General features: G+C 41.4%; 1 protein-coding gene across 1 annotated transcript; it reads left to right on the forward strand.

The window, feature by feature from the left end:
• The first annotated feature begins 488 nt into the window (after nucleotides 1-488).
• Pip (prolactin induced protein) lies at nucleotides 489-4380 on the forward strand. Its single transcript, XM_029561346.1, has 4 exons — nucleotides 489-583; nucleotides 2066-2168; nucleotides 3818-3929; nucleotides 4253-4380. The coding sequence occupies exons 1-4, from the start codon at nucleotides 489-491 to the stop codon at nucleotides 4378-4380; spliced, it is 438 nt and encodes a 145-aa protein (XP_029417206.1).
• The last annotated feature ends 8842 nt before the right edge of the window (nucleotides 4381-13222 follow it).

Raw genomic sequence — 13222 nt, forward strand, 5'->3', positions numbered from 1 at the left:
ACAAGACCCACTGTACTTAGGACACAAATCAGGTGAGCTGAGTAGCAATATTATACTGAGTCATTATTCAGCTGCAGCAGAATTTTAAGTTGGATTTCTTTGGGTTAACAGGAAGGTTTTACAGTATCTACAAGACAAAGAGAAATAATTCAAATTTGTGGATTTACACAGAGAAGGTCAGGAAGCAAAAGCTAAAAAGGAATAGATATTGTTTATGAAAACTGGAATAGGATCCATCCTAATGATCCAAGAACATTATAATCTCAACTGACAAAAAAGCAGGTCTTAATATAATCCAATAGTGAGTTCCAGCTGAATACTGACCTTTGTCACAGAAAAACAAACAAGGTGGCAATGGGTAGGATCCCAAAGTATGACGATTGGGGCTGAGTGGACCTGCCCATCTGACCCATTGTCTTGCTGTTGTGAATAAAAAGAGTGATCTGGGTTCCAGGTGGTCAGTGCTCAAGAGCAGCAGCACCCACAGAATGACTTCTCTTCGAGTTCTTTACCAGCCCTGCACTGTTGTGCTGCTCCTGGTTTTGTGCTTAATTCTGGAGACAGGACAGGGCCAGGAAAACAGGTAAGGCACCCTTTTTGCACACCACAGAAAGTTTTTCAGGGATCCACTTTTCTAGAGATGTGTTCCTGTTTGATGGGGACATATCCTGGATTCCCATTATTGTAGCTCTTAATCTTGCTTGTCCATATTCAGAGGCGATGTAGAGCCTCCCAAGCCCATGTCCTGATTCCAAAAGACCAGGTGCTAATTAAAACTGTGTGTTTGAACAGATTTTTCTGCCTTTATAAGACTCATATTTTCATGTACAAGGGAGGTATGGGCAGAAATGTGAGCTTGGACTGTATCTTTGGGATAATTTATAGATAAGATATAATTCACCCCTAATCCCAAACTCAGTATGTGGAAGCAAGAGAATACAAGTTCAAGATTCTCCTGGATGACAGAAAGACACCTTGACTCAAACAACAAAAAACAAAACTAACAAATTGTCTACCAAAAAATTATCTGAATTGTACAAGAATGCCCAAGGTCTTGGTCAACTCCAAATTACAGGGTTCTGTTGACCACAGCTTGAGCAGGTCTTTTTCAAGCAATATGTAGAAACCTGATCCTGTGCCCAAACTTTTTGTACCTGTTCCTTTACACAAGGTTCCTTTTGTGATAAAGCTGGTCTCTAAGTCTACAACTATCTGCTTAAAAGAGGAAAAGAAATGTCAGATTCTAATTCCTAGTAGAATAAAATGGCACTTAAAGAGCAGTATATCTTTTGACAAGAATAAACAAGGAGTTACAGCAAGAAATCAGAGTCCAAATCAGCACACAGAATAACATGGTATAAAGAGAACCTAGCAGACGGTGATGAATCCATGGAGAGCTGGGTAGAGATACTCTACCTACCATGGAAAGCCATCATGCTAAAAGCAGCAGAGAAGACAGGATAATGCAGGAGGTGATGCCAAGAGAGTGGAGTTGAGAATCAAACTTTTGTTCACCGGACATTTTGATGCTCCCCAGCTTAGTCTTGTAGAAGGGTGAGCCAAGTCACTTGTCATAATAAAGTTGGGTTCATCCACACGATGAATTTATCAAACTCTGAGGGCATCACATCCTTCTTCTCCTGCGTTTGTAAGGAAAGGGGATTGGGGGAATTTGTAGATAATTGTAGAGAGAAAATGGAAAGGGGAGTATACTGGGGACTGAGGTGGACCATGAAGTCATAAATTCCACTCCAACCTCCACCATGGAGAACTGATGGACAAGGAAAAAGTAGTTGTGCCAGCCTAGGACCATGCACTCATGAGGTGACCAGACTATGAACCTTTCTTCTGGCCTCCAACTCATCCTGTTGGACCTAAGTCATGGCTACAGACATGAGATATTTTGGGAGAAGTCACATGCAGGGATCCTTCTAGGGAGAAAATGTTGGACCCTTGTGTCACCCCCACACTTAGCCCCTGGTGCCCTCTCTGCCCCTTCATATAAGAACACCTGGGTCCTGGACTTTAATGTGTCTTTGTGTTTCTGTGTCTTCTGCTGTTACAGGGACAATCTACTTTCATTGAATATGTCAGTTTCTCAGTTGCAAAGGGAAAATGAATTTTCAGTAACATTTACTGTTACAAACAACATGGATAAATGCATGGTGGTAAGTAACTAACTGAGAGTGTGAAAGAGAATGAGGAGAATTATAAAGCGTGTCATGATTTAACACTGTACCAAGTGCTAGCTCTGCAAATGCATCTGTGGGTATCAGCCTTGAAACTCAGAAAAATCCTCTTAGAAGTGTAGGTGCTATGAACTATATTCTAAAGTTAAAATAACAAAGTTACGAGAGAGATTAATGAGTAGGGGCTTTTCGTTGTGGGGCCAGAGCTCTTCCAAGACAAAAGGGCAGGAAGAACAAAAGAGAATGGGAAGAGCGTAAATCAAGGAAACTAACAATGAAACAAAGATAAATAAGACCGATACTGACCAGAGAGCTCTGATAGCATCTGGTTCCTACCTCCACCCACTCCACATAATAGTGGAGTCAAGAAGCTCAACCCACTTTGGCAGATGTAAGCTATGCGGGAGTGCAGTAACTGTGCTATCTCTCAAATCTGAGGACTGACTCCAAGTAAGAGCTGGCATACACGGCCTTCACCTCTGTCCCCACGTGTGCTGTCTTCCTCAGTCATTCCAAACGCTTCACCTCCTGCCTCACTTCCTTTGTTAACAGTTCCTTCAGCATTCTCTTCGGATTTTTAGAAAAAACAAAAAGGGGGGAATTTGTAATGGTAAAAAAAAATATGCTAGAAATACAGATAGTCCCTGATATTTACCCAGATAAAAACAACGTTAGAAATGCCTTTGATCTAGTGACACTGATATTTTGTCTATTCAGGTTTGAACACAGTAGATTGTTTAGCCCGTGTAAACACAGTCACTCCTTACATTGTCTTGTTGATTAAAAGTTTCATAATTCTTTTGGCTATGGGAAAAAGAGTGTCCAAAAGTTTACAAGCCTGGACGGTGTCTATTTGGGTGAACAACATGGTCCTTTAATTCTAAAATGTATCTTTTACTCAGAAAGGACAAAAGCTCATAAACTCATGCAAAGGGCACAGATATCAACACTTTCATCTCACAGTGACAGAAAGAAAAATCGAGGTAACAAGTATCATATCTCAAAACTGAGAGGCCGAAATCAGAGAGTTGGTATACTAACCTCTGTTTGTTCATTGTGTCTTTGATATAGTCATTTCGCCATAGCAATACACAGCCTGATGTCTCCAATATTCGTGCTCTTCTTAGTTCAGGAGATATCATCATCATTTCTGATTGAATATGACTCAGAGAGCTTCAGGTTAGATGAAGACCAAAGACGCCTTAAACACAGTCTGACCACAATGCTCTTTGCCCCATTCCCATTGCTAAAATAAAGTGCTTAATGACCCATCTCAGAACCCAACTGATATGTTAAATGTACCCAGACACACACATTTACTTTCACTCTATTAGATGAAAATACATGTGATATCTGACAACTTCTAACAGAATGTTTAAACTTCAGTCATTCACTATGCCAAAGAAAATATCCATTCCTTTCTTTCTTAAACTCAGTGGAGGCTAAACTTGTTGTATTTGACACATAAATTACAGAGAACTTGCCTAATGTGGAGTGTATTCTGAAAGCTGAGCGACAACACTCCCTTCCCACAGTGCCCTGGGAACTACTTCTTTTGCTTAATGATCAATCCCAGGCTGCCTCATCCGTATTGACACTCTAACCCTTCCCTACTTTCTTCGCTTCAGGTGGAAATCAGTACTGAGGACAACCCAAACATCACGTACCTTACTGCTCATGCAAAGTACACTGCTTGCATATGTGACACACACAACTACTTCTGGGATATCGATGCCTCTGGTAAGAGGAAACACTCTCTGCCTACTTATGAATGACAGATAGGACTGAATGTCAGGCTATATCAGGGTGAAAAAAATAAACTGGGTTGTAGCAGGGAGGAAGGGGGAAGGTTAATGGAATAATAATAAGAGACCAAACTGACAGGAAAAGCAGGGGCAGACAGGGTCTGAAGGTGAGGGAAAGGAGTTCAGATAGCGACTGTGCCTTATACATTAAACCAAGAAGCAGAAGCTGAGTATTAGTGCTAGGAGGGAGGATAAGAGCAGTGTGGGTGAAGCTGTGTGAAGTCCTGTGGCCTAACAGTGTTACTTACCTCTTTCTAGCAAATACTGTCATACGAGGGAAAGCTGAAGTTGTGTCAGCTAAGAATATATGTCCTGATGGGGAGATACTGTACCCAGAAACTGGCTTCATGAAATTTGCTACAGCTGATATCATTGTAACACCGTAAACTGAAAGCCTCATTGATCCAGGCCACTGAGCATTCCTAAGGAGGATGCTCCTTTGGTTCATGGTCTCTCTCTGGTCGAATAAAATGTGGTGAAATGAACTCTGAGGTAAAATATCTGTGTGATAAACTTCTCCAACTTTGCTGTGAACTGTCACATTCTTTCCCAAAACTTACTGCTGTATCTGTCTAGATATCCAAAGGTTAGTTTAGTACTGTTTTCTGTGAAAGTCACAAAAAAATCATACAATAAACATTTCAAATCCACGTAGGTGAGGAGATAGTGAAACCAGGGATGAATCTCACTACTTACATAGAGGAGAGAATGCCCACAGATAGAAGGGGGTATGCCCAGAGCAACTTACTGCTGTATCTGTCTAGATATCCAAAGGTTAGTTTAGTACTGTTTTCTGTGAAAGTCACAAAAAATCATACAATAAACATTTCAAATCCACGTAGGTGAGGAGATAGTGAAACCAGGGATGAATCTCACTACTTACATAGAGGAGAGAATGCCCACAGATAGAAGGGGGTATGCCCAGAGCAACACAGAAAATTCAAGGTAGAATGAAGGAAAGATTTCAAGCTATTCTACCCTTTCAGTTCAACTGTGTCCAGCTGCTCCTTTCTGTCATCTGTCATATACCTTATTCCTTTTCAATGAGTGACAATAAAAAGATTCACAACTTAAGGTGCATTTGGAAGCCTAAATATTTCATGTATTATGTTCTTGACTTTCCAAAGGAAGATTTTGAAAGTTAGGCAATGCCAAGTGTGAATGAGGAATGATGGGATGTAAGAAGCATGAAGCCCTGCTGGAGGGAATATATAACTAGCGAGTGTATGCAGAACAGGCTGATATTACTTTGTCAAATAGTTCACATACATACCTGATCCTCCAATACATCCACCATTGGAAGTGATGATGAGAGATGCCACTTCCATCCCTTGTGTCCTAGACCAATATATTCTCACTATCAAAGATACAGCACTGCTTAATAGCCATGCTTCCAAAATATATGCCACAAGTTCCATGACATTACCATGACCCTGAAGGCTGTGACCCCCAAGAAATCTCCTCAGATGCTTATCTAGAAGAATTTCCAGCATACTCTACAGCCAGCAGCTCCCTGATGACAGCATTAATGGAAACGTCAATAGCCTTTGATCATGTGCCCATTGCCTCAACTTGCTAATAGTGATGATCTAGTTGAGTACGACAGTGATTATCAATCACTTGGTGTAGGAAATATTAGAAAAGATCCATGTCTTTAGTCTAGACACTCTGGGAAACATTAGTTGGTGGCGCTGGTTGTGACACCAGAGGCAGGAAAGGCACCTGGAATATGTACTGTTCTCAGGAAAGACCAACTGCTGCCACCCTGAAAGACAGATGGATCCAGCATAATTATTGTTCAGCAAAAGTTTGGATTATCTCCGTGATAGACGGCAACTTGTTGAAGTCTCAGCATCGTTCTCTGTTTTTGAATGATGGGAACATGCAGCACCTAAATTACTTTTAGTGACATGGAATCCTAACTATTGGGCACATGCATTGTGACACTGACCAGTGACCAGCTCATTATCCATCACATAAGCACTGAGAAGCTGAGGGCACAAGCTGGCTGTAAGGCACGGAGCACACTTCCTGTCTTCCCCATTGTTCACTAACTTCTCTGTAGTGAGTACTTTCTTCCCAGCAGAAAATGAGCACAAACATCACACATTTTACATTCGCATTTGGAGCTTCCTTCGGATAGACTTCTCTAAACCCTGTGTCAATATACCGTCCTTGTGACTCCTCTGTTCCAGAATAACCAGTGGAGATTTCACACTAAGGGTCCGGGTTCATATCTCCAGGCCAGCTGCACTGTTACGGCTCTGCTCAACCTGAGTGTTTTCCCCAATTGCGCTTTCTACGGCACTCCCGAGTAAAGAGTTAATGTGGGAGCCAATCCACCACGAGTAACTACAATAAACTGGCTCTGTAGATGAACAACATCTGTATTTTATTCCTCTAGTCCTGGTCATGAGAAGAACCCTATTCACTATCATGGGGCTGTGGGTATAAAGCCATGGAAGGTGTCAATGTTACTGAGGTAGTTGGCATGGGGTGGAGCATAATCCGCCTCTGTAACACAAGGCCATTAGACCAGGTTGAATCCAGTCTCTACTGCAGCATTTCTGCTGTATGAAGGATTCTGCTCGACTCAGCCCAATACATAATTTGTGGATCTGCCAATAGAGCACACGTTGCTAAATCTCTTTCTGAGGGGTAAATGTAAATGGCATCCATACCCTCTTCCCAAGGTACCAATGACAAACCAAAGTACAAGTGCACCATAGCTCACTCTGGTGGAATTTATTGACCTTCCGGACAGAACAGTGATGCGTTCCTTACAATGGTATGGTACCCCTCACAAGGTCACACTGGAAAGTTTTCATCCAACATAGAGGGTGGCTTCTCCATAGCTGCATAAACGGAGTCCCCTCTCAGCCCCTTATTTTTTTCCCTAGCTTATATAACTAGACCTTTCCAGGGGCCATGTGGAATTAGGGCTAAATTGCCCCCTTCCAGGTTGGGAGGAATGACTGGATACTTAAGTAAGGGTCCCATAACCCTTCCTGCCCCTCCTACGTGAGGACAGCAACAAGTCCAGTTGTGATGTTCCTTTGCAAATGGGCACAGCTGAACTCAGGGAGATGGTATCTGCCAGGCTCAGGGGATGGTCCTGTACAATGAGCACTTCCGTTTCAATTACCAATTAAGAAAATGCCTCATAGACATGGCTACAAACCAATCTGATAGAGGAAGTTCCTCAGCTGGGGTTCCCTGAGGTTCTCTAGTTTGTGTAAAGTTGACAAAAGTAACTAGCACACCAGGCATATGTGAGGCCTTGGATTCAATTTCTAGCACCACGAAGAAAGAAGAAAAAAAGGAAAAGGAAAGAAAATATAAGAACAAAGTGAAAGTAGAAACCACATCATCCCACCAAGGGAAGAAGAAATGCAGACTGGTCGCACCTTCTATTGCATCCTGCTTAGTGCTCTGAGTTTTACCTTAAATTTAAAATTGTTATTAGCGTTTTTTAATTATAACTCTTCAGTTGCTGTGTTTCAACTTATAACTTGATGGAAAATGTCTTGATGCTGTTCTTTACTTTCTCTAAAAATAATAAACAGCTGCCAAGGGTGGTGGCATATGCACACCCTTAATTCCAGCACTCACAAGACAGAGTTCCATGAGTTCAAGGCCAGCCTGGTCTACATAACAAGTTCCAGGCCAGTCAAAGCTATGTAGTAAGACCCTGTCTCTAATAATAATAATAATAATAATATTCAATTTTCCTACTACTTTTCACACATCTATCACAACACTTTTCTTTTTATTCTCTCTTTACTTTCTTTACCCCTTCCATTCTTTCCTAACTTCAATAATTACTGATATAATTAGATCTTTTAAAAAAAAAAAGAAAATATAAACCACATTTTACCCAACAAGTACCCAAAGTCAGCCTCTGAGCCTCAAAAGGGACACAAGTGCAGTGCACAAATGTCCTCTTCTGCAGCCGATACAGGAATTGCTCTCAAATGCTTATGTATTCCTGATGTTGGCTTTACCCTTGAACATAAATCCAAGAGAAAACAGTTTATCCAATTCACTGACATAAAATAAAACAAACAAAAACATTGGAGAAGGAGAAAAATACCAACTACTGTACGGAAGCAGAGACATTGGAGCACGTAAGATCTGTTGTCGGAAACCCTAAAAGACAGTACAACTTGGAGTGGCACATTTCAAACCTGAAAGCAATTGTCATTCAAAATTGTTATATCCATGGAAGTTGATTTTTAAAATATTATTTTTAAAAAATAAGAACATTTCAAGACAAATACAGGTTAAGGCAATTCATGATAAATAAGGCAGCATCGCAGAAAATTCTTAAGGGAATTCTATACACAGAGGAAAAGGAAAGACAATCTCGTCACTGAGAACACAGGAAAGAACACATTTCATGAGAGGAGCAGATGAATATCACAACATAAGAGCCTTAATTATCATGGAAGGCGTGAAAGAAGTACCAGTAATCCAATCAATCAAAACAGCCAAGAAAATCACATGAAATAGCAAACCTTTCTCAATAATAACCTTAAATACAAATGTTAATTCATCAGTTAAAAGATTCTTACCAACTGATTGTATTAAAAAATAAGATCCAACTATCTATTGTCTGTAAGAAACATGCCTATGTAGCAAAGACACAAAAACTCATAATCAAAGAGTAGAAATCAACCTATCAACAAAATGGAAGCTGCAACAACCTTCCATACACCTGAATTCACAGAATTAATATGTGAAAATGGTTATATTTCTAAAAATAATCTACAGATTGTATGCAATGGTATTTTTTAACAAAACTATTTTAAAAACTCATAAAATTCGTATAGAAACACAAAATGCCATGAACAGCCAATACAGTCCTAAAAAAATAACACTGCTGGAGGTATCAAATACATCACCCCAAATTTTACTACAGTGACAAAGATAGCATAGTACTGGCATAAACCAGATAAATGGAACAGAACAGAGGACGCAGAAGTAAACCTACACATATGCAGCCACGTAATATTCAGAAAAGGTGGAAAAACAAGCTGGAGAAAAAGACAGCCTATTCAACAAATGAAGTTTCCAAAAGCCTGTGAACTTCAATAATGGTCAGTGTGGCAAACTATGTTCATGGGTTCAATAGGCGCATGAATATTATGGGGGTACCCAGCAGCTTTCTGATTGGATATAATGCCCAGTCCACAGTAGGAAACATATGTGTGGTACTACACATCTGTCCAAGAACCCATAGTTAGGGAGTTGACAAGTCCCATGATGAACCTACTACTATTATTTTGCTTAATAGACATTGTATGACACTGCCCTCTAAATTTGTATCTATCTGCCTATGGATTAGCTCAGCTCTCAGACCCTAGTAGAGAAGTTTCTTTATTCAGTGGATGATGTTTAACACAGAAACTCACAACTGATCAAAGTGCAGAAAAAAAGGATGATGGGGTACTCAGTCACAAATGTGACATCTATACAGCACTTCCTCCCCTCCCCAAGGCTCAGAGACCACCATAGAAAGGAGGGTAGAAAGATTATAAGAGCCAGAGGTTTCAGATGACCAAAATGAAACATTGTCTTCTGGACATGGTGAGGCCACTGTACTCATGAATTCACAGCTATTGTGGCCTGCACAAGACCTGCACAAGACTGAGCCAGTCAACATTCTAGCGTGGAGTGTGGAGGGCTGTGTGAGTCCCCACACCTAGTTGAGAAGTTACAGACAGTTGGTGGCTTCAAGGGGAGGAAGAGTCAATTTTCTTTAAGGTTGTGTCTCTTGTAGGTCGACCACACTCCTGTGGATGGCCCCACACCCAAGAGTTTATGGGAAGCTCAAATTGAAGTCCATGGGTTATTTTTTGAAAAGAGGACACAAAGTTGGGGGTGGTAGAGAGGTAGAAGTAGATCTGGAAGGAGTTGGGGGAGGAGTGGGGCTGAATATGATCAAAATACATTGTATGAAACTCTAAAAGAATAATAACAAGTACTTTTAAATTATTTGTAGATTTATCTAGCCTCAATCAAAATAGCTATCATCAAGAAAAAAATGAGATCAAATGATGGAGAACATGTGAAGAAAAAGGAACCCATGTTCATTGCTAGTAGAAGGATGAACTGGTGCAGCCATAGCAGAAATCTGTATGTAGATTACACAAAAAATTAAAATAGAACAACCATATGACACAGCTACTATACTGCTGGGCATATACACAAAGGACTCTATATCCTACCATAGAGACACTTTACATCCAAATTTATAATCACTCTATCCACAAAAACAATCATAAAGAAATGAAATCAACATAGATGTCAATCAGATGAATGGATAATGAAAATTTGCAGGTAAAAAGATAAGTCATGGGAGGGAGGAGGGAGATTAGATGGTGGGAGAAGGAGGAGAGATGAGTGGAGTTTGGGTGGTGTGGGAAGCCAGAGGGAAATTAGTTGTCTCAGGAGCCCCCTGAGAAATACACATATGGTGTCTGAACTTTAGTATATGTGTTACTTGGGGGGTGTACGGCAAGGAGCACAGTGCCAGACATGAGAGACGTTCCTTCGAGTGGTTGGTCAAAGTGTTCCAAGAGACTTCCCAAATAGCACAGGCTATTGCCAGAGCCCTTGGTTATCTCCCAGAACACAAGGTAAGACCCTACTGCTGAAGACAGTACATGCTTTGGAAACAAGACTTGGAGCAATGGAGCAGAAACTGACCCGGAAGTCTTTTTTCTGAAGACTTAACTCTCACAGTTCTAGAGAATACGATGCAAGCATCTAAGGGAGAAAACTAATCAACGGTTCAACCCAGTCCTAAAGCCTAACAATGGCTGACGCAATAAACAACCTCTATTGGTGCAGTAGTGGCACTGTTATGTGGGAGATAATCAACAGCTGTCTAATTAGACTTAAAACCCCTGCGATGGGAGTGAACTCACAGGTGGCACTGTAAACACAATCAAATACACATGGCTGGTGAGGTCATGAATCCTAGAAAAAACCTTATCTCTGTCATATCTCTAAACAAATGAAATTTTTTGCCATATGCTAAATCTGGATCCATATATTACAGACAAGTATACCATATACCATGCATCAAAGAAGTTTTTTGTGTTTTTTGTTTTTTTGCAACAGATGGAGGATACTTCAGAGTTCCACAACTGGTCACACACAGAGACTATACGTTGTAGAGATACCAGTCCTAGGTGACACACCTACAGTGGAACCTCTACACCTGAAGCTCATGAAACATAGTAGAACAGGGGGTGGAGAATATACTCCCACCTCTCGCCTCTCACCAGCAAAGCTGCCTCATATACCAGAGTGTGATTCACACAGAAGACCACAATTGGTGAAGTTTTAAAGAAAAAGAGACTGTAGAGTGTGTATCCCTGGATAGGACTCCTATATTAAACCTCATCCACCCATGCATGGCTCAGGAACCATTGTGGAAGAGCGGGCAGAAAGACTGTAAGAGCCAGGGTTGGTCCATGACCATAGGGAAGCAGAGGCTTCCAGGCCCCTGGAAGCTTGCACGTGTGAACCTGTGGCAATGATGGCGTCGAGCACAAGACCCATGCCAACTCAATCAGGCAAGGGCCCAGAGTGGAGCAAGACAAATGGGTGGTGGGCTGACCCTGTCTTGGAGACTAATTACTGCTGGGTGAGGGAGAATAGTCCTTTCTTACTAGACAGGCTGACTAGACTCCACTGGATAAACTTACACTGAAAGACATTTGGGTACAAATGCTTGACCATATAAGACTTAACAAGTATGGAGGAATGTATAAAGCACTGAGGGGGGAGTGTGGATGGGGGAGGGGGTCTAGATATGATTAAGAGCTGTTGCATGAAATGTACAAAAGCTCAATAAAAAGTATTTTTTAAAAAGATAAGTCAAATTTTTCCATTAAAATTTTAATCGTTTTTGTAATTTCATACAACAGTTCTTAATCAAATTTAGACTCCCTCCCCATCTATGCCTCCCCATCCCCCCACCAGACTTCATGTATTCCACCATATATGTTAAGTCCAATGCAGTCAATCATTTGTACCCAGATGTCCTTCAGTGTAAATTCGTCCACTAGAGTCTAGTAAGCTCATCTGGAGATCATATCTAAGGCATACTCTCCCTCATCCAGCAGCAATCAGTCAGTCTCTAATAGTTCTGAGTCTATGGCTGGCCTGCCACCCATTTCTCTCCTCCTCTCTGGGCCCTTGTTTAATTGAGAAGGCATGGGTCCTGTGCTTGATGCCACAATTGCCATAAGGTCACATGTGCAAGCTTCCAGTGGCCTGAAAGCCTCTGCTTCCCTGTGTTCATTACTGGTCCCAGTTCTTAAAAACTTTCTGCCCCCTCTTCCGCCATGGTCCCTGAGCCATGGCTGGGTGAGGTTTAATATAGGAGTCTGATCCAGGGACACACACACACACTGCAGTCTCTTATTCTTTTTTTTTTCCCATTGACTTTTTGACAAGGGTGGGAAGGACATGTGACTATAGCTTGCCAGCATAGTGATTGGAGGACACTTCCAGTTAACACTCCACTTCTTCCTCCAGCTCTCACATTCTTTCCACCAACCTCTTCCACAAAAGTCCCTTTGCCTTGAAGGGGTGATAGGTGTGGGTGGATCATCCTCCTTTTGTGGCAAGGCACTGAATTTTCTATCTCTGCATCATCTGTTTTCCATGGGCTGTTGGCCCATTTCAGTGGGATTCCATCTTCTATAAAAACACAAACAGTGAAGAGCAAGAACATTTAAAATAGTGCCTGCTATAATAACCTATGGGTGTAAACACAAACTCTTGGTTGATACTTTATCAGGTACAGCACATCCATCTAACAAAACAATTACAGTGGCTTCCACACTGGGGCTTATATCATCCCCTGCCACAGGGGGCTTACCTGGTCTATAGTAGCAGATGTGTGTTCCACCTCTAGTAAGGGTAAATATATCCAATTGAAACTTTACTGGTTGTACATACAATAGGTGCTCCACTATTGCACCAGCTGGAACATCTTGTTTGGCATGCTGATAGTGCAGTATGCAGGGTCCATCACCATCACTGATCATTGAGCAGAATTATAGGGGATAATTCTCCCTCAGCCTGCATGTCGCTTTCTGGCACTATGAAAGCCACCGACCCAGTGGCAGGGAGTTTCCAGCTTAGCCCAAGCTTGATTTCTTCCTCTCCCTCACTCACATCATGTGGTGTCTTCAGCAATTGGGTTCT

Source organism: Nannospalax galili, unplaced genomic scaffold, assembly GCF_000622305.1.
Source record: "Nannospalax galili isolate Female #2095 unplaced genomic scaffold, S.galili_v1.0 scaffold233, whole genome shotgun sequence".
Lineage (NCBI taxonomy): Eukaryota > Metazoa > Chordata > Mammalia > Rodentia > Spalacidae > Nannospalax > Nannospalax galili.